General features: G+C 45.2%; 1 protein-coding gene across 31 annotated transcripts in view; it reads right to left on the bottom strand.

The window, feature by feature from the left end:
- ank2b (ankyrin 2b, neuronal) overlaps positions 1-27,842 on the bottom strand; it is a 105,233-nt gene that overhangs the window by 39,734 nt on the left and 37,657 nt on the right. For 16 of the 31 annotated variants that reach the window (XM_028981746.1, XM_028981595.1, XM_028980467.1 and 13 more), the window contains exons 2-8: positions 11,675-11,776; positions 5,826-5,924; positions 3,552-3,650; positions 2,917-3,015; positions 2,318-2,503; positions 1,065-1,088; positions 22-30 (exon numbers count right to left, since the gene is read on the bottom strand). In XM_028981746.1, coding sequence (XP_028837579.1) covers positions 22-30; positions 1,065-1,088; positions 2,318-2,503; positions 2,917-3,015; positions 3,552-3,650; positions 5,826-5,924; positions 11,675-11,776 — 618 coding nt within the window. Of the gene's footprint in view, positions 1-21; positions 31-1,064; positions 1,089-2,317; positions 2,504-2,916; positions 3,016-3,551; positions 3,651-5,825; positions 5,925-11,674; positions 11,777-16,469; positions 16,703-25,781; positions 26,124-27,842 lie in introns of those variants that run through there. The other 15 variants (XM_028980551.1, XM_028982611.1, XM_028981031.1 and 12 more) reach the window with 5 other exon arrangements.

Below are 27,842 nucleotides of genomic sequence, written 5' to 3'. Positions count from 1 at the left end.
TGTGTGCATGGCGAGTCTTACCTTTCCGTTCTGAAAGTCACGGTCCGATTTAATGTGAAAACATTATTTACAAAAGTGTGAAGAGGGTATCGACTACGTGATGACTTTACAGAAAAATTACACATTCAAAAGCTCGAGCACGGGGCAACAGAAATAAGCAGAGTGCATCATGCTGTAGTTTACTTCAGAATTGCACTACGTAAATTCTCCATCCTAATAAAACATAACATTGCACATTAACGGCTATCAACTGCATCAGAATTTGGACTGTAGTCACGTCGTAAACTTACGTTTCTATTGGCAAATAGTATTTGCTTTTTACTTATTGAATGCATGCACAACAACATGTATATCAGAAGTGAATTCGTAACAAATACATTTGCAAACAGTTATTAGAAACAGAAGACAAAACCATACTTTAAAATACAATTAAATTTGTCAATAATGTTATATATATTTGAATGTTATATAATTATATTTGAATCTTTGATTATAAAAAGCTCACAAAACTGAGATAGCAAACTTGGGAATGCTAGAAAAAGTAGAATATTTTCATCAGTTTCAGTCTGAATGAATAAAAATGAAATTGATTTGTTTCCAATGCCTGGTTGCAAAGCGAGAACATGCAGAAACGAATACAGATAAAAATGTGAGGTGATCGGGTAAACTGAATGTGTACAGTGTTTATAATAATTGCATTGATGCTCAGTTGGTGTTTGATGTTATGGATGAAATGTTGGGTGGTGTTTTTTTGCCATCACCCTCGCAACCCTTCGCTCGCAGCGTCATCGCATCGCTCTTCGCACAGATTGTTATGAAAAAAAAAAGTTTAGATGCGATGGAACCCGTAGCCGCGTCTGGCTTTTAAAAGAACAGAGCGGGGGGAGAAGGGCGGAGTCAGACGCTCCTCCCGAACAGGCATGCATGGCAGCGGGATGCAACTGAAAGCAGAAACTGCGGCAGATCTCCACCATGCAGCGGAACAGTGACAAAGTCGCGGAAATAATTGAATGGAACTTTTTTTTTTTCTGATGAGGGCCTGAGAACCAGAGAAATGTTTATACCTCAGTGGTCCTGTTCACCATCATCTGATGCAGCAGAAAAAAGTGCGAAGGGAAAGAATTCTGTGTTATAATCACACACTCATGCACACGCAAACACACACACGCACGCACACACGCACGGGTGATGTTGGAAAATTTCGTGCTTTGTGATAGTCTATTCATTTTTCTTATTAAGAGATATTCCAGAGGTAAGGAAGAACAGAAGACAAACAGGACTAGCGGGCTGAAGCAAAGATGAACACTTCATGCTTCCATGACAGGTTTGGGTCAATATTCTCAGCATTAATTATTTCCTTACAGAATATACTGATTATCAATAACATTTAAATGAGCGAGAGCTTCCTTTTTAAAAATATATATTTATATATGTGTGTGTGTGTGTGTGTGTGAGTGTGTATATATATATATTGATAATTGACATTATTGCCCAATCCTGATGCATAACCCTGTGCTTTGAAGAAACATAAATTAAGTCAACTTGCGTTAATACAAGCAAATAAAAATAATTCATGATTGGATATGACTGAATATGATATTTGCAGTAGGTATAATTCCCACTGGTCCTGTTTTTTGGGGGGGGGTTTGTTTTAGGGAGTGTTCTGTTTCTTTCGGAGCACCGGGTCTTTCTGACAGATGTGCTGATGAGAATAAAAACATTATGATTCTTCAAATACATTTAATATAAAAAAAAACTCCAGAATATCCCTTGAGTGTCCATGGTAGGTATGAAGTGTTGGTTATGGTGTGTGCTTTAGTGACATCACCTCCACTCATCCACCCAGCCCCATAACCCCACCACCAACCACCAAAACCAGGGTGCATGCTGGAAGGCCCTCAGTACCAACACAGGGGAGGGTGTTAATGTGGGGACAGTGGACAGACAGGTAAAAGAGAGAGAGAGAGACCCGAATAACATCTGGATGGGCACACAGGACACAGGCACATTCACACTGGGGGGAGAGAGAGAAGAGAGAGAACTGAGAAATGCAGAAAGACACACGGACGTGACGCGACAAACATCGGCGAGGGTCACAGAACGAAAGCCCGCGGGCGCGGTTTTACATCACACCATGTGAAGAGAGCATCGACACGAGGCACCGAACACTTCAAAAATGACAAAAAACACTTTTGCTTTGGCCGAAATACGTCCCTACCGCAGATACATGCACAGATACATGCCACTCTGCTTCATTACAATATTGCCTTCCTAATCAACAAATGCTTTCTATTGGCCACGTCCCCGGCCTTCATACCTTGGACTGGACGTCAGCGTTGTGGTCGTTCTGCAGCAGCAGGGCGGCCGACTTGGTGTCGTCCTTGCGGGCGGCGATGTGCAGGGCGGGCAAGCGCACTTTACCCTTGGTATCGTTCTCCAGCAGGATAGAGACCACCTGGTTGTGGCCCTGCTGCAGCGCGATGGCCAGAGGGGTGAAGCCGTCCTGTACACGGGGGGACCGGTCGGTTTAATGACATTGCAGTGCTGTGTTGATTAGCAAATTTATTTCATTTTATCAAGAATCTGCCATATTTGAACCTCAAACTACAGCAGCTTTACGCCCAAAATATACAGGTTTTGTAATATTGTGTTATGTGTTATGGCATAATAGATAGATGGACGCCTTTGTTGTTACTATTCAAGTACAGCGAGATGATGTGTGGACCAGACCAGCAGATAAATAAAAGATAAATATATAACTGTTTCCATGGTTGTTCATTAGCTTGAGGTGGGATGTAAAGAGCAGTGAGGAAGACTGCGGTGATCGCCCTCGGTAGACGGGCGGGTCTGCCTGATCCGTTGAGCAACGCTGTTCTGTAACGGCTCACCATGAGTTGCCGACGTGAACGCACTCACCTCAGTGGCCGTGCTCTGGTTCCCCCCGTTCTCCAGAAGGTATCGGACCACCTCCACATGGTTCTCCTGGGCTGCCATATACAGAGGGGTGAAGCCATTCTGAGGAATTGGACCAATCACAGAGGAAACATACAGATGAAACCATTATACCAATTATTGGTCAGCGCATTATATTTTAATAAAATATGGGTTTTCTTGTTCAGTTGATAACCTTTGGAGACCACCAGGAGGTGATGCATAAAAAAATCTATAAAATTTCAAATCAATATCTATTCAAGTTACCACCTGACAACTCGTTCGCATGTTATGGGCATATGGGTGGCAGTAGCCTAGTGGGTAACACAGAAGCAGAAGACCCAGGTTCAAACCCCACTTACTACCATCGTGTCCCTGAGCAAGACACTTAACCCTGAGTGTCTCCAGGGGGGGGACTGTCCCTGTAACTACTGAATGTAAGTCGCTCTGGATAAAGGCTGTAAAATGTAAATGATAGAGCTGTATCTCTGGATGTATCAAAAGTCATCAGGATATTTACAGAAAAAGTATGTAAAGATGTATAAAGCATCCTGTAAATGTGTGTGTGTGTGTGTGTATATATTAATGAGACTGATAACTGATGCAGTAAGGCAGTTTACCTGCGACTGGGCGTTTATATCAGCTCCACGCTTCACCAGAATCTTCACCACCTCGCCCTGACCAGCCAGAGATGCAATGTGCAGCGCTGTGTTTCCTTTCTACACGGGCATGGCAAGTAAAAAAATATCGTACAGTCATGAAATAAACTCCTAAAACCGATTTAATCATTTCTATCACGGCTTATTTGCGCAAGGCACCAGACTTGTGGAAGAGGACAAAACGCCGCGCGGGTTTTGACCGGAGACACCTGTGCCTGAGCACCTGGCCGACAACAAGAACTTCACAGCCAAGCGCGACCCTGCAATGTCGAGAGTTCGTCCGGCAACAGACAGCCCAGCTGTCCCTGAAAGCGCAGTCCGCCTTTGTAGTGTCGAAGATGGAAAGTGCCGCGTGGCTAATTTAACCCCGAACGGTTCAGGAGCCGAGCCCACTGTTGCCAGGCGACTGTCCGTAATGAAGATGAGACGCGAAGACACTATGATTAAATGGGAACCCTCTTCGTTAGAACACGAGAAAGTTCCTGGAGGCTTTTCTCGGCCCAATTAACTCTGGATTACTGCAATGAGCTGGTGCTGGTTTCAAAACTGGCTCAAAGCAGCTCGATGGGTTCCGGAACCTCCTGTAACCGGAGTAAAAAAAAAAATGAAATATGACATCAGTGTGAAGAGTGTTAATCCGTGTTAATTTTCTAAACCCACTAAATCCAGGTAGCTTGTGTCTGCGCCAGGAAACATGAATTAGAGCTGGAGGAGAACGCTCGACGAGGACAGACACGGAAGTCCACCGTCCAGACCAAAATTTAGGACTCCTTGTACCAGCGTGACCACAAGAACACTGATTTGATTTACGGATGCGGTACTTCTAACCTGAAACATTCCGGCCTGCATTTTCCCCATTTTCTGAAATGTTCTCATCATATGGAGACGGCCCACAAAACTCCTTTAACCCCCTCACCTGTAGGTGCTCCTGTAACTCTACGTTGATGTCTAACATGAAACCGTGCGCATAAAGCCTCCGTACGAGGTAAGCGGTAAAAACGGTCGCAGGACACGAATGGCAAACAAGCCTTCTTTTGTCAGTCAGAAAGTCCAGCGTACAGAGGATATCTGCAGCAGCACGACCCCGAACCCGCCATCCTCCATTGTTCGACATGTTTGGGGTTATAGGCCAGGCTGGAGGTTGGGCCAAATACGTCAGCATTCTGACATATTGCTGGTGTTTTGCTGTCCACGAATACGCAGGGAGAGAAATTTTTTATTCTAGAACCCATTATAATAAATAACTAGGGGTGTATAGTGGCAAAGATCTCACGATACGATATGTATCACGATACGTGAGTCACGATACGATTATACCACAATATATTGGGATACAGTACATATTGCAACATTCTACAGTTCACAAAAAATGTAAAAACCAGATGCTGTGATCGCTCTGTCAGGGTTTTGCGATTTCACTCCACCTCAAATATCAGACGATAATTCAAAGTACCCAGCCATACAGCGCCATCTACAGGAGTGGAGGTTGAAGTCGCATGCTGGTTCTCATCTCCACTGACCTCACCAAAGAAAAACACTGGACAGCATCACCCGCTGGACTAAATTTGTATGTCCCTGTATCAATACAATATCGTGCTATACTGTTGTATCCCCTATAAATAACCCCTTTGTGTCCCATAAAATGCCGTTTCCGTGTGGACGGCAGGCAAAAGCGGTTAGAAGGGTTCCCAATTTAAAGCATTAGACGGGCCTGTGTGTGTGTGTTGATGCTAGATGTAGCCAGCACGCATGCTAATCTGACACCAAAGATTGCCGGGCATGCTTAATAGTGTCTCACGGGCCTGAATGGAAGGCAGTTCCCCAGAGGCCAGAGGCAGACTGAGCGACCCCGCCCTCAGCAGAGGGGACGGTCGTATGACGGCGGTGTCAAGTTAAAGGGCAGCGCCCACATTTAGGGCCGGAGCTGCACTGAGGGGTTTCATGCATCGAGACTTCGGATGAAGTTTTTAAAGAACTAATTGATGTAATCTATGGCAAAAAAATATATATTGTGTCTACATTAAATCCCTACAAAAGTACAAGTTTATGCTTCACTAGACCTGGCAAAGTCAGATGTGAAAATCCATACATATCTCTGGCTAAAATAGAAATAAATATATAAGTATAAATGAAGAGATGAATCAAGATAACACAGCAAACCATGGGTGCTCCGTAGAGACCGTTTAGAAACCTGTACATATAAAAACCTATCTTACCCGGGGAGGTGGAACCTACCTTGGTGGCCGAGTCCACGGCAGAGCCTCTGTCGAGAAGTTCCTGGACCAGGTCCATGTGGCCCTCCTTGGCTGCCAGGTGAAGAGCGTTGAGCCCATTCTGCAGCAGGGAGAAAGAGGCGGTCAGGTTCGCGGTCGGTCCCCAAATCGAATTAGCAACAAGCAGGCGGCGGCGACGGAACGAGAGAGATGTAGATGGGACGAGTGGGGTCTACCTCAAGCTCCATTTACCAGCCGCTGCTCCTCACATGCACATGAGGGGAAGAGATGGAAATGTCAGGGGCAGTGTCTGCTGGTCAGCGCTGTGCTGTGTCATGCTGTCATGGAGACAGGCCAGCCTTCGCAGGATTAATTATATCGCCATATTAATAAGGCCACCCGGGCACTGAGCCATCTGTAGCTGTTGGCTATACTGTCATGAGGTTTGAACCTGTGTCCACCTTGTTAAAAACTCGGAATATATAAACATCAACAAAGTATTGAGCTTTCCCATTCTTTTTTTTTTATTCTTAATAAATTTAGTAACGTAATCAGGTTGTCATTATGGGGTGTTGTCATGATCCGGTCCGGCAGGGGTTACTCCGTTCCCTGATTGTTATCTCCTGTGCATCATTGTATAAAACTATCCTGTTTGTGTCTGTTCGCCGTCAGGTCATTGTGTGGTGATGTTTCCCCTGTCCTGTGTATTACGTATTAAACTCCTGTCCTGCTAGGTCGTGTGTATGCGTCCTCCTTCCTCGCCATGTCCAGCCAGCCAGAGAGAGAGAGGCTACATTTCACTCATTAAAATAAAAACTACATTCTGGACATTTAGACCCCTGGGAGTGGAAAGGAGGTTTAATTTTTTTCTGAAGCTCTGGGAGGATTACCCACGGGATCATGTACTTCATTATTTGATGGTCCATGCCAGGGATTTCCAGAAATTTGAATATGATATCTTGAGGACCATCTTGATTTTACACTCTAATTGTGTATATTAAATAAGATCAGGCAATCTAGACACACAGTGCTAAAATAGCCTCTTGGCCTTCGGGGACACCACAGTCTGCCAGCCCAGAAGCCTGGTAAGCGTCCATTCAGGTGCTGGGATGCACCATTTCCGCTAATTGAGACACTTGAGGTAGATGCTGGCAAGGACGCCTGGACGCCTGCAGCTCCAAGTAGAGTTTATTTGTAACCACAGACATCTCCATCACTCATTTGCTCGGTGATCCTTGATAAAAATGTAATTTCGAACACACCAATGACAAAATTGATTGTTAAAAACGACCTTATTGACAGTTTCTGACAGTGACTACACCCCAAATAATCAATGACTTGTTGTTTATAATCCTGATCTTGGATCGTTCTGTCAATTTTTCCTTGACGCGAATACACGTCATGTAAACAGATGGTAAACAGACGGCAGACCTTTTCATATTTGTATACTGTAATACTTTATTTCTTGACACATGATTAATCTTAATAAGAAATTAATAGAGCTGTATCTCATTACACTCTGAGGAACATCAGAGTTCTTATGTAATCTCAGTTAAGACTGCATAATTATTGTAAGTATTGTAATTACATCCTTGAACAGTCTATGATAATAAATTCATTGATCTGCATATAATATATACAAATTGGGTTTTGCTGTGCATGCTTGATTCTTAATACGAATTACAAGGCTTTATGTAACTTTAAATGTTAACAAGGTCAATAATAATTCATGGATTTACTTTTACATCATTATATTATGATGTCGGATGCGTAAGTGTTGAAGCTAAATGTCACTGCAACCAGGACGCAGTACAATCGCCCCTTTTCAGCCACACTGCACCTCATTATAAGTCATCGGCAACAACGTGAAGGGGACGGACTGCCAAAAATAATCCGGTAACTCATGACTTTATGACCCCAAGGCCAGAAGAGGAAATATCCAGGCCTCCGGAAAATGACCCAGCCCATCGAATATCTGCAAGATGATAGTTTTATGTGCAGTATTGCCCACTAGTGGGTGGTGTCATGTGTCCTTGGCCACAACAAATATAGCATTTCATAATCGTTCATGTAGGTAACAACACAACCGCAGGTCAGCGCTGTATTTTCATCTTCCCATGTTAGACTTATCACAAAACATGGAGGGCTGCTGCTAACCGGTTAGCACCGTAACTTCGCCGAATAAATTTGCAATTCAACACGAATAATAAACTGTTTATTAACATTCTTTTGATGTTTGAATTCCATTTTAAGTTCTTCACACCTGTATTATAGACAGTTCCTATTTAAACTCTGGTCGCTATATGGAATAAATGGAGTACATGAACGGGTGTCTGCAGGCATCCATGAGGCCTAGGAATTTTTTTACAGGTCCAAGAGGTAACGATTTTACGCATTTACAGGCTAAGTAAATTACGGGCACTATTTGATGAGAAGGGCTATGTGATAAGCTTGGAACTTGCTCGCTAGTGTGACGTCTAAGCCGTCATCGGGATTAGCATAAATAAAGTGAGAAAAATAGAAGGACAGACCATCTTTAACTATGTTTACACGTTACACCTCGTTTTACACCATTTAAAACCCCACAAATGGGTACTTGTTCATTTTGAAATTTGAGAGTTTGAGAGTAGTGCCCTGAACCATTACTGAACAATAACCACTGCCCACAGTGATATAAAGATTTTCACTGTCACCTTCTGTCACCTTCAACATCTCCAGAACATTAAGCACTAAAAACCCTTGACAGGAAATGACCAAATATGACAGAAGTGAACATTCTTCCGACATAAGCCCCTGCCTGGGCTGACAGGGGCTTATGGATGCAGGCTTTTGTCCTTGTAAAACCAGAGGGGGAGCAAGGGCGGGGCCTGGGTTCCCGTATCTCCAGCCCTCCCTCTGTCCTTCCTCCCGTCCTCCCAACCCCCCTCTCCTCTCTCTAGGAATTACTCCTGCCACGCGGCTCATCCGTCTCTGTTCTACGCCCCCGTGGTGTCCTACATTCTCCCACAATGCCCGGCCCGCGAGCTCTGCGTCGCACACCGGGGCGTGGGCGGGAAGACGCACCTGACGTCGGCTCTGCCAGCTACAAATGGGTGACAAATTATAGCCAACTTCCAGGCAGAAGAACGTCCAGCTGAAAACACAGATCGGTCTGGCAGAGAGAGGGAAACGGGGGCCATTTCGGTGCATTCAGGTCTATGGGAGACCTATGGCAGTAAACAGAGTAGATATGATGCTTGCACGTCAGTGAGCAAAGGAGGTGACTTCAGAGCAGAAACATACATTATTTTTGCTGTCAGTGGATTAAAAGAAGGACAAAGCGTGAGCACAAACAAAGGAACAACGTTTCATTCCACGTTATGGACGCCTATTACGAGTTTTAAAGCTACACTGACGAATGCATCCTGTCACAATGCAACATTTCTCATCATTTACATTTACGGCATTAACCAGACGCCCTTATCCAGAGCGAATTACAATCAGTAGTTACAGGGACAGTCCCCCTCAGGGACACGATGGTAGTAAGTGGGGTTTGAACCTGGGTCTTCTGATTCATAGGCGATTGTGTTACCAGCTAGGCTACTGCCACCATCAAGCGTTTAGAAGTCATGCACCTTAACCACAAGCTGAGAAACACGAGATGGGCCACTGGGGGACGGACCCTAAAGGTCACTCTGAATGGCACCGCGGACCTCTTGGTTTCTGACTCATTTCGGGTGACGCCCGGAGGGGGTATCTGTCACCATCTACGATTGATCAGTAAACCTGTGACTGATCGTGGTGATGAAAATTGACCCTTGACTGGTCTGAGCGATGGCAGAATCTGAGGCTTCAGGCTAATGGCTGACATTCAAAACCCAGGACAAGACTTTTTACAAAAGTGGCTTTTCCAAATGTTTTATAGAGACACTTGGCGGAACGTATTCTCAGCATATATCACACACCGTCACCACATGAGAATGTCAGCAAGCACCTATAAAACTTAGGACTATAAACCTTTGTGACTGTGTCAAAAAAAAAATCAGCAAAACACACGTGCAGTGGCAGACGATTTGCTATAAGCAACTCAGGCACCTTGAATAAAAGGGAATTGTTGGACCAACTTTTATAGTTTATCAGTGCACATGATGGAAGACCAACTGTGTTCCATTTAAATGTTGTTTAAAGGTCCCCTATTGTGAAAATTTGACTTTGTGAGATTATTTAACATTAATACGCGTTCCCCTGGCCTGTCTTTGGTCCTGCAGAGGCTAGAAATGGTGATAGGTCATTCTGCTCCGCTGGAATCTGGCCCCTTATGACATCATAAGGGGAAAGGTTACCTCCTGTTTCTCATGCTTTTTCCGTCCAGAGAATTTCCCTCCCCTCCCCTAAAACATTATCTCCACCCACCGTCATGGCTTCCAAACGTGTGAAGCAGTGCAGCTAACCAAGTAACCCGTTAAACCTGCCGATTATTTCCGCTGTTGGCTTGTCGTAATCAAAGAAGGAGGGGGGGTGCCACGATGACATCCCTCCTCATCCCCCCTCAGCTCGAGTACTGGTTGTAGTTTTTCTTATTATTTTTTATTATCCTCATCGATAACACATTGCCTTGTGGAAATATGAATATAAATGCCTAGCCAATAAGACCCAATAGCAATCAAGCAATTTCATGAAATAAGATTAATTCTTTATCCACTGGAATATTTATATTTGCATATTATATTCTGACTGTTAAAAATGAATACTGTTACTGTAATCGTCCATGTGACGCACTAGGTGCAAAAACACAGAATTGTGGGTAGGAGAAGCAAAAAAGTGAGAGATGGGCGGACAGTCTGTGTAATTTATAATAAACTGAAGCCACGCCCAGGTCCAAAACCCCAACCGGTAACCGAGTCATGTCTTCACACACATCCCGGACTCCGAAGGATGCTTCCAAGAAAGCTCCTGATTGTAAGACACGATCCATAAATCCACTGGGAGGACATGGATACATCCCACCCGAAACACATAACACCCTTCAAGGCTGCAGTTTGTCATGTGGGCCTTGGCAACAGTTGCTAAGGCCAGACTATTCACCCCCTATCGGCTTTCAGAGACCAGGCGCAGGCATTCTAATGAACCGTGGCTGCACATGATCACACCATCCTCCCCCCCAAAAAAGTACCAGAGAAGTGTGCCAACGGAGAAGTGAGAAAAAGATATTCTCTCCAGACCAAAAGGAATTAGCGTTGCATGTATCTATTATCGTAAAACATCACGAATACGTTGAATAGAAAATACCCCAGAGGACCATGGGAAATGTAGTAGATTCAGCACTGACCTGGTTACAAAAGCGTGTTACGATAATGAGGCAAGCGGTGTCTTTGTGCGGGGTTAGTGGGTTACTTCCAGACTCCACAGATTTGCTATCTAACAATCTAAAATATGCATCACATAAACACGAAATACATTTACTATTACAGACGTCCGAAACAATTTTTTTGGTCTAGTTTCACTCTGTTTTCCAGGCACTTTAATGCTCGTTGAAATAAGCCCTCATTCACCTCCAAGCAAAAAGGCCTGTAAAGAACATTTATGGTAAATTATACAGCTGAGAGTAAGTGCAGATTTCTGATTAGCTGCCCGCCAGAACCATTTTACTGTGTATTGAGCCTATTGATTAGGGATCGGAATGACATTCGTTCATCTCCAGCAGGTTGGGGGAGGACTCGAGGGCGCTTGTCACTTGAGAATGATGGAAGTGGTACGCCAAACATGTAAGAGCCTCATCAGTTTTTTTACCCGGAGCACAGGGTGGAGTAATGACTGTAACCGCATGGCAAATGAACCAATCAGAACCAACCTGGGATGTGTCTGCTCATGTCACCACTACGTGATTCTTACCTGGTTACAGGTGCTGATGTCCACCCCCCCCTTCAGATACTCCAAAACTTTATCGATGTTCCCTGCCCTCGCTGCTCGCAGGAAGCTGGTGTTGCTGTCCGACTGCAGGGAGGAAGGAACAGAGAGACATTTTTTAAAAATGGGACCATTTATATGGAAACTGCACGTCAATTTTACAATTCTTTTCAGTGAATAGAATATGCTGCGATACGTATATAACGGCATGATGTTATTATTATGATAAATCAAATACAAAAAGCCAGGGATGACCACACCCGAGCATTACAGTGATTTCATTACAGCGATAAAGATCCCACTGTGGCTCGTCACTGCACTGAAGTGGTTTTGTTAAGAGGCTTTATGAGCCCCCCCAGCTTCTGCTCCCAGCAGCGAGAAAACGACAACAGCGGCAGCCATGTTTCTTATTTTGCGCTGAGAAATGATCTGGGTCGTACGATCAGAACAAGGATTTGCTTCATTATAATCGTCCCTCACTGCACAAGGTCAAAGTTCGAAATGCGCAGGGCAGCACTTAATGTAATAGGTTTCCGGTTGAGCCCATCACCGTTAGAGCCACGCCGTAAACGTTATTTATTCTATTACCGTGAACCTTGACCCACAAGACCGAAGAGCTGGTGGAGGTGTGTTATCTGTAGCGGCTCTGACGATGTTGAAACCACCAACACTGCAGGCGAAGGGGTCGCGGACAAAGCGCCGTTTCAGAACCACATCCGTCTCTGGTGACTTCAGAGATGGATGTATCCATCACTTAATGGATGATGACTTATCCATCAATTAATAATAATGTTTCGGCATAATAAGGACAGTGGTCACATGTACAAACACCGGCCAGTCACTCTGCAGACACAGCGTAAAAACGATTCGCTCAGTAAGTCATGGCAGCGTACATCTATTATTTGCTTCAAGGGGGACGGGGTGCATGGATGGACACAAAACGCACGACTTGACAATAATCATGACCCAATGTGGGCACGATGCAATAGGGACACATTTATACTACTACACAGGTGCAAACAATCTGGGAAGTCAGGAACACAACACTGAGAGCACCGGACTTCACCACAGACCCGGATATCAGATCTTGACAATAATTTATGCCATTTCAAGAGACTTCAGTGTTAGAAGTGTTTTTTTTTTTTATTTTACTTTATAAATCAGTTCAACAAAATGTACATTTTGTAAAAAAAATTAAAATTGTAAGTTCATCATGCGTTAATGCTCCACAAACAAAGTAATCAAGTGTTGAATTAAATGGACCTGCGAGGAGTGTATATAAATCCACTCCAAATCAGAGTTAAATTGAACGCTTTACAGTGTAAAGTTTGTAAAACTGACACTAATTCGTGTTAAATGACAGTGACTCCGCCCCTTCCCACGTAACAAGCCCATATGGGTGGTACACAGGTACCAGACAACTGGTCCATATCAGCCCCATCTCAATATGAACCCCAGAACCCAGATGGGGAGCAAGAGTCACCAAGAGTCAAGAGGGAGCAGAGCAAGGACCTCGCTGGCTTTTATCTTCTAATGTGAAAGCTTGTTTGTCAGTTCTGTTCTTGGCCCATACTCAGCATTAAACATTAATTCGTCTCCACCCCCATAACATGTGTACAGCCTTTTATAAACACTACAACCTATCGCGACACAATGCTGCCGAAAAAACGTCCCTGCTCCTCCCAGTAACCAGGGCAACAGGCAATACAGTCCTTCTCTGTTACCATGACAACCACCCCTTCTTCTTTCCCGCCGTTGACGGGGCAACCTCGCTGCGCCCCAGAGGTCTGCAAAAGGCCTTCTGATATGAATGCTGGTGATAAAGGAGGATAGTTGCACCCAGTATAACTATCCATTACACTTTAACTTCTGCAACTGTGACTATATCCATATCACATTCATATGTGCGTTAATACATCACCCCATATAGTTTATATATGCATGTCTTGCTGCTAATGCACACTTTCTTTATCCTTACCGTCTGTGCCTACTGTTTTGCTGATACGGACTCTGTAATTAAACCCATTAAATTTAAGCACTGTACCTACCTCCAACTGTGACTCGATCCATACTGCACCCACATCCACATAATACTCCACCCCATATAGTTCTCACATGTCTATTATACATTCTTGTATTTCTTCTGTTTTAAGGTCAGGCATTGCAAAAAGCATTCCACTGCGTGTCGTTCCATGTATGACGGTGACAATGTGAATAGTCACCGACCAACTACAGACCCATGAGGAGCATACAAAACGACGCATACGAAACCATGGGAAAACATGGACAATTATTTCATTAAAAAATATTACAGCCATTTGGAGCCTGTGGATACCTGGGGAAGGTTACGTATTGTTATATTTCTTCATAATTGTTAAATAGTTGCACATTTTTAATTATTATACTGATATGATATGACCATAAATATGTCATTGGTTTTGTGTGTGTTAGTATTTGTGTGTAAATTGCCAAATAACAGTTGTTCATTTTTTTTCTATGAATGTCACTGAATCTATATTTATATCCGCTTGTTCTGGCAAGAAAAACACAGAGTTCCGACCCTGGCGCACACACCCTGTTCAAATGATATCCAGTTTATTCCTGGATATCACAACAACACATGGCATTCACAGCAATTACACCGGCTAACCACGGCAACAGGGCCGCCGTCACAGAGGTCACACGCCGCGATTTCCACTCGCCTCTGCAACTGCACATGCATCCCCCCCAGGACACCCATCATGCAGTGACTGTGTGCAAACAAAGGTCAACAACAGCGCCTGCGGTCAGAAAACTGGCCCATCAGCTGACGCGGGCAACTAAAAGGCACGGAATTCATCAGCGGTGACGGTGCGGTGCACTATCACAGCAGGCAGAGAAATGTAAACAGTACAATGTCACCCTGGCCGGGGCCGAACGGGGAAACACTCTGAGCTGATTAGCGTGATTTAGGCACAGAGGGATGTAACCTGTGCAATTAGTAGGTTTGGATCAATAATTTTTTTAACTAGCAATTATGGTGAATAAAATATCAATAATTTGTAATTAGGCAAGAGCATCGTCAGTAAAATGTGATTAAGCTGCACACACTTAAGAGTGGTGAAATTCTCCGATAATTAGCAACAATAATCTGGATTTGTTGAAGAGAAATGATACCAAGGATTCCTTGTCCCTGTTCGGTCGCAAATAAAAGCAGGCATGGAGGAGGTAAAGGGTGAGGGGTCCTGGCACCTTCACTCCGGACAGGAGCAGCTCTTCAGTTCAGTTGCCACGCTTTTCTCATTTTCTCATGGCCTTTGTCAGTCCATATCAGCCCAACTCAATATGAACCCCAGAACCCAGATGGGGAGCAAGAGTCACCAAGAGTCAAGAGGGAGCAGAGCAAGGACCTCATTGGCTTTTATCTTCTAATGTGAAAGCTTGTTTGTCAGTTCTGTTCTTGGCCCATACTCAGCATTAAACATTAATTCGTCTCCACCCCCATAACATGTGTACAGCCTTTTATAAACACTACAACCTATCGCGACACAATGCTGCCGAAAAAACGTCCCTGCTCCTCCCAGTAACCAGGGCAACAGGCAATACAGCCCTTCTCTGTTACCATGACAACCACCCCTTCTTCTTTCCCGCCGTTGACGGGGCAAACTCGTCAGTCGTTCCTAAACGCAGCAGACAAAACAGCCAAATCCTGGAGCGACAAGAGGATTTTCATGGGATATAGAGATAAAGAAAGAGTCGTGGAGAGATTCAGGTCAGAAGGCCAGCTGTGTCATGATCCGGTCCGGAAAGGGGTTACTCCGGTTTCACGTTCGTCCCGTGTAATGTTCCCTAATCGTTTTCACCTGTGTCTTACTGCATCCCGGACCAGAGTAACCCCTTCTGGACCGGATCATGACAAGCTGACATACTTCCATGTCCAGCTGTTTGAAAAAAAAAAGGGGGGATCACCATGATTTACAAAAAGCGAGATACCTGGCTGATCCGGAACTTTCCTTCGCCATGCCGCTGCACATCTCAACATTTTTATAGAATGTGAACCAGGACTCACCACAGAGCCAGACGGCTCTCAGAAGCCTGTTCTCACCAGACTGGATGCGCTGAACTGTGCAAACATCAATGAAAAGAACCTCAGTATTGGAGAGTAAGGCATGCTGAGTGACCACCATGTACCAGGTCTTCTGCAGGAACTGACAGAGTAAGGATGAGTCCAATCGTTGGACCGGACCGAGCAGAATCCCTGAATATCACACAAAACCACATGTGCACAGGAGGTAATTTCCGAGCTAAATGCCAAGATTTCTTCCCTTTTATAGACATTGTCTGAACATATCCTGGGTTGTTATACCTTTTTTGTCCTGCTCTGAGGGAACGTTTTAATGCTCAATGTACGGGGGTTGTCATAATTGGGGATAAAATGGGCAGTATTTTGCAATATATTAAAAAAAAAAAAAAATTAATGTCTAGGGTTACTGTTTTTTGATTTTTGGTTTGTTCAAAAATGTTCACTATCTTACCCCTTATTATGTAATCTTGCTACCTGTAAAAAAGGCGATACGTCCTTTGAAAGTCCAACAGACCAGATGAGCTCCTTGGGGAATGTTAACAAGTTTGGCTCAACATGCAACAGCCCGTCCTTGCAAGAGACAGTAAGTCTGACACTCTGCTCTGCTGCCCTGCACTGGGCATTAAAAAAAGTCCCAGTAAACATGGAATACAGGACATGCTGGATTGCAAACTCGAAGTACCAGAACTGAGGAGCCCTGACGTACGGGACGCTTACCGGCATCCAGGACTCCTGGCTCTGAACGGAGCTGCAGTATTCCGGGGAAGGGTCCAGGCTTTTCTGGCTCTCGCTGGCGGCCGGTGGCCTGCCCTCCCCTCGTGCCTTACGCGTTGCTGCATTGCCCATGGCGACAGCTAACGATCCGCAGAGCGAAGACTCTCGCCATTAAACGGGAATGAACAGAGTCCAAACCATTTCGGACAAAGAATTGGACGCCCTCTGCTCACATCCGACACATGCCGAAAGCCACAGAATGTTGGATCTCCACCCTGGAAGTGTGTGTCTGTTTGCTAGACAGATGTCCCCCTGCCCCGCTAGCACCCACGGAACCGGCGCACTGCTACTGCGTTTTTGTCCCCCGTGTCCGCTAATTTGAGCTCCATCGGCACCGGCTATTTTTACTCCCACCATCCCAACTATGCACGAGAATGGAGGGCCGTCTGCATGTTGGGAGGGGAGTGGGACTGTGTCCGCAGCGCCGGCATGCCACTTCGCAGTATGGTAATGGACCTCGGCGCACAAGCCGCAACGGGGTGTGAACGCTGAAGGTTCTCGGTTTCAAGCTGACAACCAAAGCTGCAAACTTCAGATGATCCAAGTGACTGATCCAAGGTCACCGTGAGGGCTAGGGAATGGCTAACATGCATGCCATGGGATTGTGGAAGAGCGCAAAGGGACCTTGTGCAGCCCTAGGGAGAAGATTCTCCTACCAACATGGTTCCTTGCACCAATTCAATTCAGGACTCCACCAGGATTTAGGTGGAACCACTGCGATCAAAATGTGCCATCAGAGAACTAACAGAATGGAAGGGTTCCAATTTTGTCACCTGTCAACTCTATTCGTCATTATCTGTCACTATTCCCAGTTGGGAACCAACCTTTCAGGTTCTGATCGGAACCAGTCCGCCATCAGTGGGAAAAGGTTGGCAGCCATTTCATAATGGACCATCATCCAACCCAACTCCCTCATCAAGTCTGTGGCAAGCTGGTGAATTGCATTTCAAACAGGACTACAGTGACTACAGACTACAGTGGACAACTGTCTGAGTGCTGATGTTTGGTGTGATCACTCTGGAGAGATGAATGTCCCCGTTGTTACAAAAGGCCTTGAGAAAAGATGAATACATGACCAAGCATCGCTCGCACAAAAGCCTCAGTGTTTCCCTGCAAATATTTCCCATTCAGAAAAATTTGATGTGATTAAACAGGGCGACAGAAGGAACCATGTAGGTCCTAAAAGATCATAAAGAACAGAAAAGCAACGAGAGAGTATCAGGCTAAAACTGATATGTACAATGTAATAATGACAAGGGAGCCTGGTGACACCATGTTGCGATTAGGCTCGCCCCATGACCCATTTTGTTCCTTGTCCTTGCATTATTACCTGATTGTGATTGCCTATGACTTGTCTTGGCCTCACATGGTTTCACGTTGGCTGCAGATGCTGATTTAGAAAATTAAAACAAAAACTAATAATGAAATGAGCATTTCGCCACAAGCAGGCCTAATTTGCATCACAGCATAAATATGAAGTGTCCACATGATGTGCTCTTGTAAGCTTTACATTTGAGAACCACTGCTTTACATTTACAGCATTTACCAGACACCCTTATCCAGAGCGACTTACAATCAGTAGTTACAGGGACAGTCCCACCCTGGAGCAACTTAGGGTTAAGAATCTTTCTCAGGGACACAATGGTAGTAAGTGGGGTTTGAACCTGGGTCTTCTGGTTCACAGGCGAGTGTGTTACCCACTAGGCTACTACCACCCTCTGCAAACCTGCCAACCTGGCGGACATTTAAAAACAGACAGGTGGATAAATTCATCTTGACCTCTCACCCTCTTCAAACCGGACACACCGAGCCGGGTGCAGATAAAGTCCAATTGGCAGTGACACTCGATCGAAACGTCCCTCAGTTAGTTCCATTAACCTTATCTCTGGGCAGAACACTTACCCATAAACTGCTCCGAATGAAAGACCCCCCCTCCTTCCCCACCAGGCTAAACTAATGGATGTAGGAGATTAAAAAAGCCTCATGTTAGCATCGGCATTAGTACGGTAGACAAGCCTCTAATCGCGATGGCGAGAGATGGCCACCAAATGTCGCCAGCTCTCATTCCCGTCATGGCCAATCGCTTAGCTAGGCCCACCCCGCCCCGCCCCCAAATCCCCTAGCCAGTCCAGCGTCCATTCCCAGTTGCCACCGGGGTTTCACCTAAAGAAGATTTAGCTTCAATTTCCCTTTGCTACAACCAAATTGAAGGGGTAATCCTTTGGTCCGAGCAGACAACAAACGCCTCTAATCTCTGCTAAACCATATGGCTTAAGGCAACGGAACTGTTTTTTTCCTACTCTGAGGGAATTCTGCCTCGCTCTCACGTCTAGGTTATATAATATATTCAATGGCATTCGCAATATTGTATTCACGTTCTAATGTTTGCCATTAATGACTCGATGGTTCACCCTACAAACCCTACTGCATGAGTATCTTGGCCTGAGCATCTTCTTTTTAGCCTTCCGGAATAAGTTGAGAAGAACAGTGTAGCTGTCTGACCACGTTTATGCTGAGGCACCAAAATCGGGCGCCTGCCTTGAAATAGAAACACTGCACTCCACTAGTAACTTCAGTAAACGCTGCCTAATTTTCTTCAGCATGACTTTGCGTGAATGACACTCATCCAAAAATAAAAAAAAAAGTAAATTCCTGTCCTGGGCAACCGTGCTGGCACCCCTGACAGCGTAGCATCCTTCAAACGCAGACACGACTTTAACAGGAGGGACGCTTACGTCCCATTCGTGAGTCTTTCCTGAGTGTGTGACAAAAAAATGTCATCCTGTTACTAAGACGATGCCAGATATGTTTTTGCCCCGCCGTTCCAACCATCAAATTAGTCTGAGCTCAGAATACGTAATCCAATTACGAAGGCAAAGTGAAGGAGGAACAGTGCGGCTGGAAGACTGTTGCCATAGAAACTCAACTTTTCTACTCCTGTAGCGTCAGTACAGTGTGAGAGGGACCAAATAATGCGGAACCTGAACAAATAATAAACCAATTTATATATAAACCAATAATAAACCAACCACACCACGCCTGACCTTAGAAGACCAGGATCTCAATTGCTCATATTCACACAAATAAGCCATGTTTCCTTGTTACCACGGTGGACAGACTGTCAGTTGGCCAAAAGCCAGGCCAGATGTGGAGGATTTGGGGTCAATTTGGTTTAACGGCTAAAAGCTAGCCATGGCTACCCCCAAGGCTAACTTCCCCCCACTGGGAAATGAGGGTTTTTTCGACATGAAATCACACAGAGGTTAAGCTCTCGTCATTCATACGGGTGCAGCTACTGTCGCCGTGAACCGACCCCCAAGGGTAAAAACCAAAGGACCATGTGATCGTGCAGGCACACAATGTCACACAACGACACGAAGTGGGCTGTTTCACATGCCAGCACCATTACAATCGGAATAACACGCCTACAAAAAGCGCAACTGGGAGTAAACGTCACCTACAGGGATGAAACGGTGACACATACTGCAGAAATGCACAGCCATCGTGCAATTTAAAAGAAACAGAATAAGCTAATATGAAGCAGCTGAATCTGCAAAAAGAAAAAGGCCTCAATAATGCAGATTCAGGCAGAAGCTACTGTTCTGTTACACTCGTTTTTTGGAGGTTCTCAGTGCTAGTGCTTCCCTTCAGTGTTCAACCAGATTTTTTTTTTTACTTGCTAACGAAAGGACAAATCTCACTGTCAATTACTGCTCCAGTCAAGGTAAGAGCCTCAGCTGCCTGCTACACAGCAGAGGTGGCAATGTCACCACCGTGGACCCATGGCAAGTCAAGGTTGTAACACCCAAAGCAGACGGGACCCGCTGCTACGTACACGCGAGGTAAATGTTACATTGCGTTGGTCAGGAGAGGCTGCACTCAAATCTAAATATGGCAAAAGGTTGGTGGAAACACAGGATTAGTAGCTGAGATTGGGGGAAATGTATGCCAAAAAGTTAGGGCTGCCAACCAAGAGAGTCACGAAAGGCTAAGCTGGTGTCTAATCACACATTACTTGCAATTTCTCACGCAAAAATGTACAATTCCGTTAAGCGTGAGACATGATGGCTGTGCCACAAATTTAAAGTGAAAGGTATTTTGCATGACATACTTACAAATGGTTCACATTTTTATGAACAATCTGGGGAAATAAATTCACAGATATTACTATAGACTATATTAATTTATTCGTATGATTATTCCAAACATATGTTTTAAACCAAACACTTTAATTCATGATGCTGAATTGTTTTTTCCTTGGGTCATACCATTTTATAATTTATGGTTAGACCATTATTTTCAACAAATAAAACAAATGTATGGCACACTCAAATGTGTTTGTTTAATTTTTTTTTAACACAATGCTGACCCATTGGGCTGAATCAAAACATATCAGCCAAGAATGTTGACCCTAGTGAATGAGAGCAAAAGGAGGATTGACCACGCCTAAAGATTAATGTGAAATGAAAATGTGACTTTGTGTGATTACTGCTTTGCACACTCTTGGCATTCTCTCGATGAGCTTCAAGAGGAAATGCTTTTCCAACAGTCTTGAAGGAGTTCCCAGAGATTTTTAGCACTTGTTGGGGTCCAGCTCACCCCAAACCATCTGGATTTTTTTTGCACTGTGTGCTGTGCTGCAGTGTATCACAATTACTCCACTTTCACTTCACTGGTATGTGTTGAGTGCATGGAAATGAATCAATGAATATTAATTTACAAAAATAGCATTTTCCAGCTTTCTAAAGTAAATAAAGAATTGTTTTCAAAGTCAGTCCGGAAGATACAAGGAATTCTCTTCTCAAGTTCTTCTCAAGTGTTACTACTGTTTTTTAGCCTCATCTAAATACTCTTCACAATTCTACCGCCAAACTGAAACAGGCCGTCACACAGTTAGGAATATAACACCTTGCACAGAGGGAACACCACACCTGTTGTTCTCCATGCGTTGCACTGGCAATCCAATTTTCGCCCTGCACGAGTCTCAATGGATCTCTAATTCCCTCAGCACCCGTCTCTCCATGATACGGCACCTGACTCGGGCACCACAAGCCAAAGAAAAATGTATTATTTTCAGTCTCGATCAGTAAAACTGTGGCATTTGTGGGTCAAAACTACAGTAAATCTGGCAAATTGCAGTAATTCAGAACATGTCAGTTTTAATGCCAGGGTTTGCAATCAGGTCATGATGGTAAAGAATCAGAAGAAATAATCCCAGGATTTTTCCAATCCCCATGACAGCTGAACGAACGTCTAAAACCAGAATCCAAAAATGCATTGCAGAGCTGAAGGCAAATTCAGTCGGAGGAAGAACAGTGAGAGGGAACATTTCCGGTTACTGAAGCATTGATTGATTTCCATGCCTTAAGATCTCTCATCCTCACAACAGTCTAAAATTTTAAGTTGGTGCTGACGAAAAAGGAAAAGAACATTTTTTATTATTTTGGGGTCCTGTTGTTTCTGTAGACGTTTGTGCAAAATAGAAAAATTAATAAATGCAGGTTTATATTGAGCATTTAACTGGGAAATCCATGTGTGTGCATGAACAGATGCATACTTATTAATCCATTAAAATCTGAATGTTGACGAAGACATGATGCACAAAAGACTGAAGAGATTTAAGACGTTGGACGTCTTTAGCAAGGCATTGCGGGCTTAGCACGGCTGACCTCTAACCTACAGTATTAAACGTGGAGAAATATACGGATTCTCCTACTGCATTTGACGAGAAGCCTAAGATGGTAACAACAGTTGTTCGGCAATTCAGCTACAGCAGAATCCTGCAAATCTACCAACCCAGGACAACTGACAAGACAAAAACATGAAAAATTGATTACAGTACATGTACGTCATCATGATGCAATTTTCAGAAGGCAGTAGAATGCATAACGTCTCCTGCGGCATAACTAGAATAAAACAGTCCTTTTGTATGATTGTGTGCTGCCGCGACGGGTGATGACATGACAATAAAAAGCAACAAAAGACACAAATTAAACACAAGCACTCACACAGCACACCTGGGGTCAAAGAACAACACAGGAGGGTGGGCACATATTCTTCTAAACCTGAAGCACCAGTGGCTGAGTAGAACCCGGCTGGCCATTTCTGCCACCCGATGGGCCAGGTGCTTGGTGGCATCACAGATCACTGTGACCACTGTTTTTAATAAATTAACGTTGTATTTTATCTGATCACAAAACCACTTCAAACGCCTACATTTATATCGTAAAGGTAAACTCAATATCATCATGTTGGTATCGGCCCTTATTCCTCAAATGTCACAATATGGTTTAACATTGATTCCACCTTGGCTACAATGTTAATTATCCTGTGAATGAATATTGACACCGGGGAAGTGGTAACGTTTTTAGTGAGCTAATGCTACTGCTAATGCTAATAAACGGTCGCTAGTCTTCATCTGAAACTGGACCCACATGTGGGATTGGTGAGTGCTGCACCATCTTTTCTACGGTTTTCTACTGTCTTTCTACTTTTCTACTGTTTAACCATTCTTTTTTGCAAACGAATAATTTCATAATTGTCCAATAAATTATAGCAGCCTAATTTCCAAGAGGGCTAATTCTGCACACAACAAGGCTTTACCGGAAGGACACAAGACTAAAGGAACGCAGAATAATTTCAGGTAAAATGCTGCAAAGTCAATGTTGGTAAATTCATGAAGCTCTCCAACGAGCTGAAGTGCAAAAGTCCAGAATGTTCCGAGCTGGAGGAAAAGACAGTTGTCCGGCCATATCTGTCACTTACTGCACGTCTCACAGGGCAGACAGAGATAATAGCGTGTGGCTCGTCTAATTAAATGAAATCTTCTGACGATGTCTTCTAAAGGACATTCGGTCCTTTTTTACTGCACTGCACAACTTCACTCACAACTGTATTTGCACAGAGTACACGCTGGTAGGGCAGGACGCGGACCCGTAATCTGAAGGTTGCCGGTTCGAATCTCGAAGGTGCCACTAGGCGCACAGCTGAAATAATGGAGGAGAGGCATCACAACAACTCCGTGACTGCTCTTGAATGGCCCTTAAACCCAATTGGGCATCTCTGGAGAAACCTAAAAATTGCTGTCCACCCACATTTACGTCCAACCTGCCTGGACTGGAGAGGATCTGCAAGGAGCAATGGCAGGTGTGAGAAACACATCAAAAGGGAGCTTCTACTAAATACTGAGCAAAGGGTCTCTTTTTTAATAGATCAGCAAAAATGTCAACAATCCTGTCAATATGGATGCAATGTGTACGTTAATGAGGAAAATAATTTTAAATGGCTGCAATATAACAAAGGGTGAAGAATTTTAGGGTGTCTGAATACTTCCTGTACCCACTGTATGTATGGCTATGTGACTGATTGCTCGAGTTTGAATCGGCATCAGCTGGCATCATGGCATCAGCTTTTTTTTACTTTTTAAATGCACGTTGAGGAGCTTTCCTCTTGTTCAGATGAATGTGCCATGGACAGAATCCTGAACTGACAGTATTGTGAGTCATCTTTGGTTTAGAATGTCCGGGTGAGAACATTTTCACATTGTTTGTGCACAAATTATATTTAAACCACCTTCAAGAAATAATAGCTGGGATTTTTCTCACCGTTAACGCAGCACCAGTGTGACACAGAGGGTGTGTGACTCTAAGGTGTCGGCTAAGTCCGTAGGACCGCTGCACACCAGCCACAGTTCCGAGCTGGGATCTGGGGCGCAGCCTGCGACGGCTGCCTCACAACATCTGTTCAAGGCTTCCTCGGATGAAGACTCAACACGTCTGTAGCGGCTGTGTACAGCAATGGCCTCCACCGCAGATGTTGTTTATGGCTCCGTCCTTAATATGCAAGTGGGACGGTGACATTGTACCATTTCTGAAGGCTGTTTGGCCGGGCGTGGTCACGGGCCTCCTCCTTCCAGCGTCAACCGTCAGTTCCCACCGCTTCTGTTTTTTAAGCGCATTTTATACACGCAATTTGAAAGTTTAACACAAATGGACAGTGAGCCTTGTCCTTTAACGAGTCGAATCTCACGATTCAACGTGATTATGATTATCGATGCATCCCATCAGCTTTTCTGCATTACTTCACATCGTGTTTTCAAATACGCCAGTGGGATCAGAGTTCATATGGACGTCTGAACCAGGTGATTTATCCACAAAGGTGTTCAGCACCTGCGTTCGGTTATCTACGCGTTCGTATGGCAGCAAATAAACGCTGCATGCAACATTTGGAGCGGTACTCAGATCACGCCGCCGTATCGGCACTACTTTCTAACTAGAAAACCACCGAGCAACGTCATCATGATATAGCCGACTGTCCGGCACTGCATCGACGCAGAATCGTCCACGATGGTTAGTGATAATCAGGCGGTACTATGTGAACACCAATGAGCAATTATAGGAATTACATGTTGTATTTACATTTACGGCATTTATCCGACGCCCTTGTCCAGAGCGACTTACAATCAGTAGTTACAGGGACAGTCCCCCCCCCCCGGAGACACTCAGGGTTAAGTGTCTTGCTCAGGGACCCGATGGTAGTAAGTGGGGTTCGAACCCGGGTCTTCTGGTTCACAGGCGAGTGTGTTAACCAGTAGGCTACTACCACTCTTTATTGAATGGCGTGTGATTTCAGGGAATTTGAACAGCTGAGCGTTGATCCTCTCTGCGATTAATCGATAATCGATCATGTTTTTGTACGCGTCGTACCAGTGGGATTTAGAAGAATCCTGCAGGATTTGTTTCATCTCCAATTTGGACACGTAGGCGTCAGAACGAAGTTTAAATTCGGGCAGCTTCGTGTCTCTGAGCTGTGACGCGGTTTATCAGAATTTAGAAGCGCTCAGTTCTAGAGGACCGCTTATTTTATGGCATCTCCAGAATAATCCCACTGTGCTCAGCGCTGAAGTCGGAACGCGAGCTCGCTGCTGACGGCGCAGTACAAGTACCAGGTCTCTATGGAAACGGAGCGGGATCGTACGGTTCTGAAAAATTTTCCACTGGAATAAGACTCCATCGCCGAAACCCACAATCTGGACCGCAGCGGTGCCGAGGACACAACCGGCCGGTGCGGAGAAGTTGTTATAGGGCCGCAGGTGAACGTGAGGGGGTTGGGTGTCATGGTAACTGAATGCGTCGCGAGTGGGTCTGCTGAGAAGGCAGCTGGGCTGGACGTGATGAACGGCTGATGATGGTGGTGGTGATGATGATGATGATGAAGGGGGTGGGATTCCCTGCTGACGGCTCGGTGGCTCCGTACCTTGCGCCGGCGCTCGGCCCGTTCCCGGGACCGCCTCCGCCTCTCCCGGGCTTTCTCCAGCGCCTTCAGGTCGGGCGCCTGGGCCTCCAGCTCCACCCGGGCCTTTTTCAGCTGAGCCGCGGCGTGAGCCATGACTGACGGAGGAGCCGATCCCGAGTCCACGAGCGGATCCCCGCCAGGTGACTTTCCACCAAGGGCAGACGCTCCGACAGCGCCGCGGAAATGAGCGGAGAACCTCCGATCCGTTTAATCCATCCGCCCACTCGGCGCAGCGCCGCCTGAGAGGTGTGTGTGTGTGTGCGTGTGCGTGTGTGTTGGGAAGAATGGGAGGAGAAGCGGAGACAGAAAGAGAGAGGGGGCGGGGGGTGGATCCGTCGCACGTCCACAGAGGTAAGCTGGGAGAGGGAGGGGAAGGATGGGCGGGGCGAGAGAGGGAGGCAGTGAAGAGAGAGAGAGAGAGAGCGTTGTGGGAAGCTTCAGATTCGCGATCTGATGGACTACGGACCACCGGTGGGGGCGGGGTCCGAGAAACGGAACACAATGCAACTCTCCGTCGCTCCCCGCCCGGAAAGGAAATGGTGCAGTCTGCGAAGATTACATAAAGCTCGCACTGTCGCCTTCACACACACACACACACACACACACTTTCTGTTGTGTATACACACCACACACATGAATCCCCTTTACACTTCCACCATACTGAATGTACCCGGATGCCAACTTCTCCCAGCGGCACCTGCTACCTCCTGGCACCACCCCGAGCTCACTCTGGCACTGAGTGTGTGTGTGTGTGTGTGTGCAGGGGTCACACCGCCTCCTCGGATCAATAATAATGCATCACCTGCAATAGGTGCCGCACTGCCACCGAACCGCAGCAGCCAGGAGAGGCCGTACGCCGCAGCCTCGCCGCAGCGCGGCATCGTGGGAACTCGGAAGGTCCACCAAGGCCTGCCAGAGAAGCCGAGCCGGACCCTCAGCAACGCGGCAGCGGGTCAGCATCTGCAGTGCATCTTGGGAACCGAACGCGCAGGCCGCTGCTGCAATCGCGGCACAACGCCCGCTCCGGTGAGGAAACGTGGCTCTGCGATGCTGCCACCTACTGGACATGCAGTGTTCATTACACCATCAGAACCCTCAAAGGTTCCTCAAAGGACAGCTGTGGCCAAAGGTTTTACGCTTCAGTGTTTTTACCAGTGTTATTTGGCCTTTACCGACAAGTACATCAAGTTTATGCACCGTTGGCCCTGTACAACTTTCCGGAAATATATAGAATTTTTTTTCCCATTTGGAAACAAAAAATAGGCTAATTAAGCAATAGTAAATGTAATTTAAAGTACTATTGCACTATTATTTGACATTGAATGATTTGCATTTACATACTTTATCCAGAGCGATCAGTAGTGACAGGGACAATCCCCCTGGGGTTTGAACCTGCGACTTTGTGGTCTTCTGGTTCATGGGTGACTAAGTTAATAGGTTACTAACTGTATCGATCGATTGCATTCTACAGCAATATCCAGTGTTATATGTCCATGTTTGCTATGTTTTGCAGTGGCGATTTATGAATATAATTTATGAAGCTCTGCTACCCGACCCTGAGCAATAAAGGCACCGGAAGAAACAAAGTGGTTCTACAGTTGCAGGGGGATGTCCTACATCCAGCTCTTATCCAGTCCCTGCCTTTCTATATTTTTAAATATACAGTACAGGCCAAAAGTTTGGACACCTTCTCATTCAATGTGTTTTGTTTATTTTCATGACCATTTACGTTGGTAGATTCTCACTGAAGGCATCAAAACTATGAATGAACACATGTGGAGTTATGTACTTAACAAAAAGTGGAGACCTGGTCTCCACAGTCACCGGACCTGAACCCAATCCAGATGGTTTGGGGTGAGCTGGACCCCAACAAGTGCTAAACACCTCTGGGAACTCCTTCAAGACTGTTGGAGAAGCATTTCAGGTGACGACCTCTTGAAGCTCATCGAGAGAATGCCAAGAGTGTGCAAAGCAGTAATCAGAGCAAAGAAACTAGAATATAAAACATGTTTTCACTTATTT

The sequence above is a fragment of the Denticeps clupeoides genome, chromosome 1 (genome assembly GCF_900700375.1).
Source record: "Denticeps clupeoides chromosome 1, fDenClu1.1, whole genome shotgun sequence".
NCBI lineage: Eukaryota > Metazoa > Chordata > Actinopteri > Clupeiformes > Denticipitidae > Denticeps > Denticeps clupeoides.
This window is presented reverse-complemented; position numbering and strand designations above follow the sequence as displayed.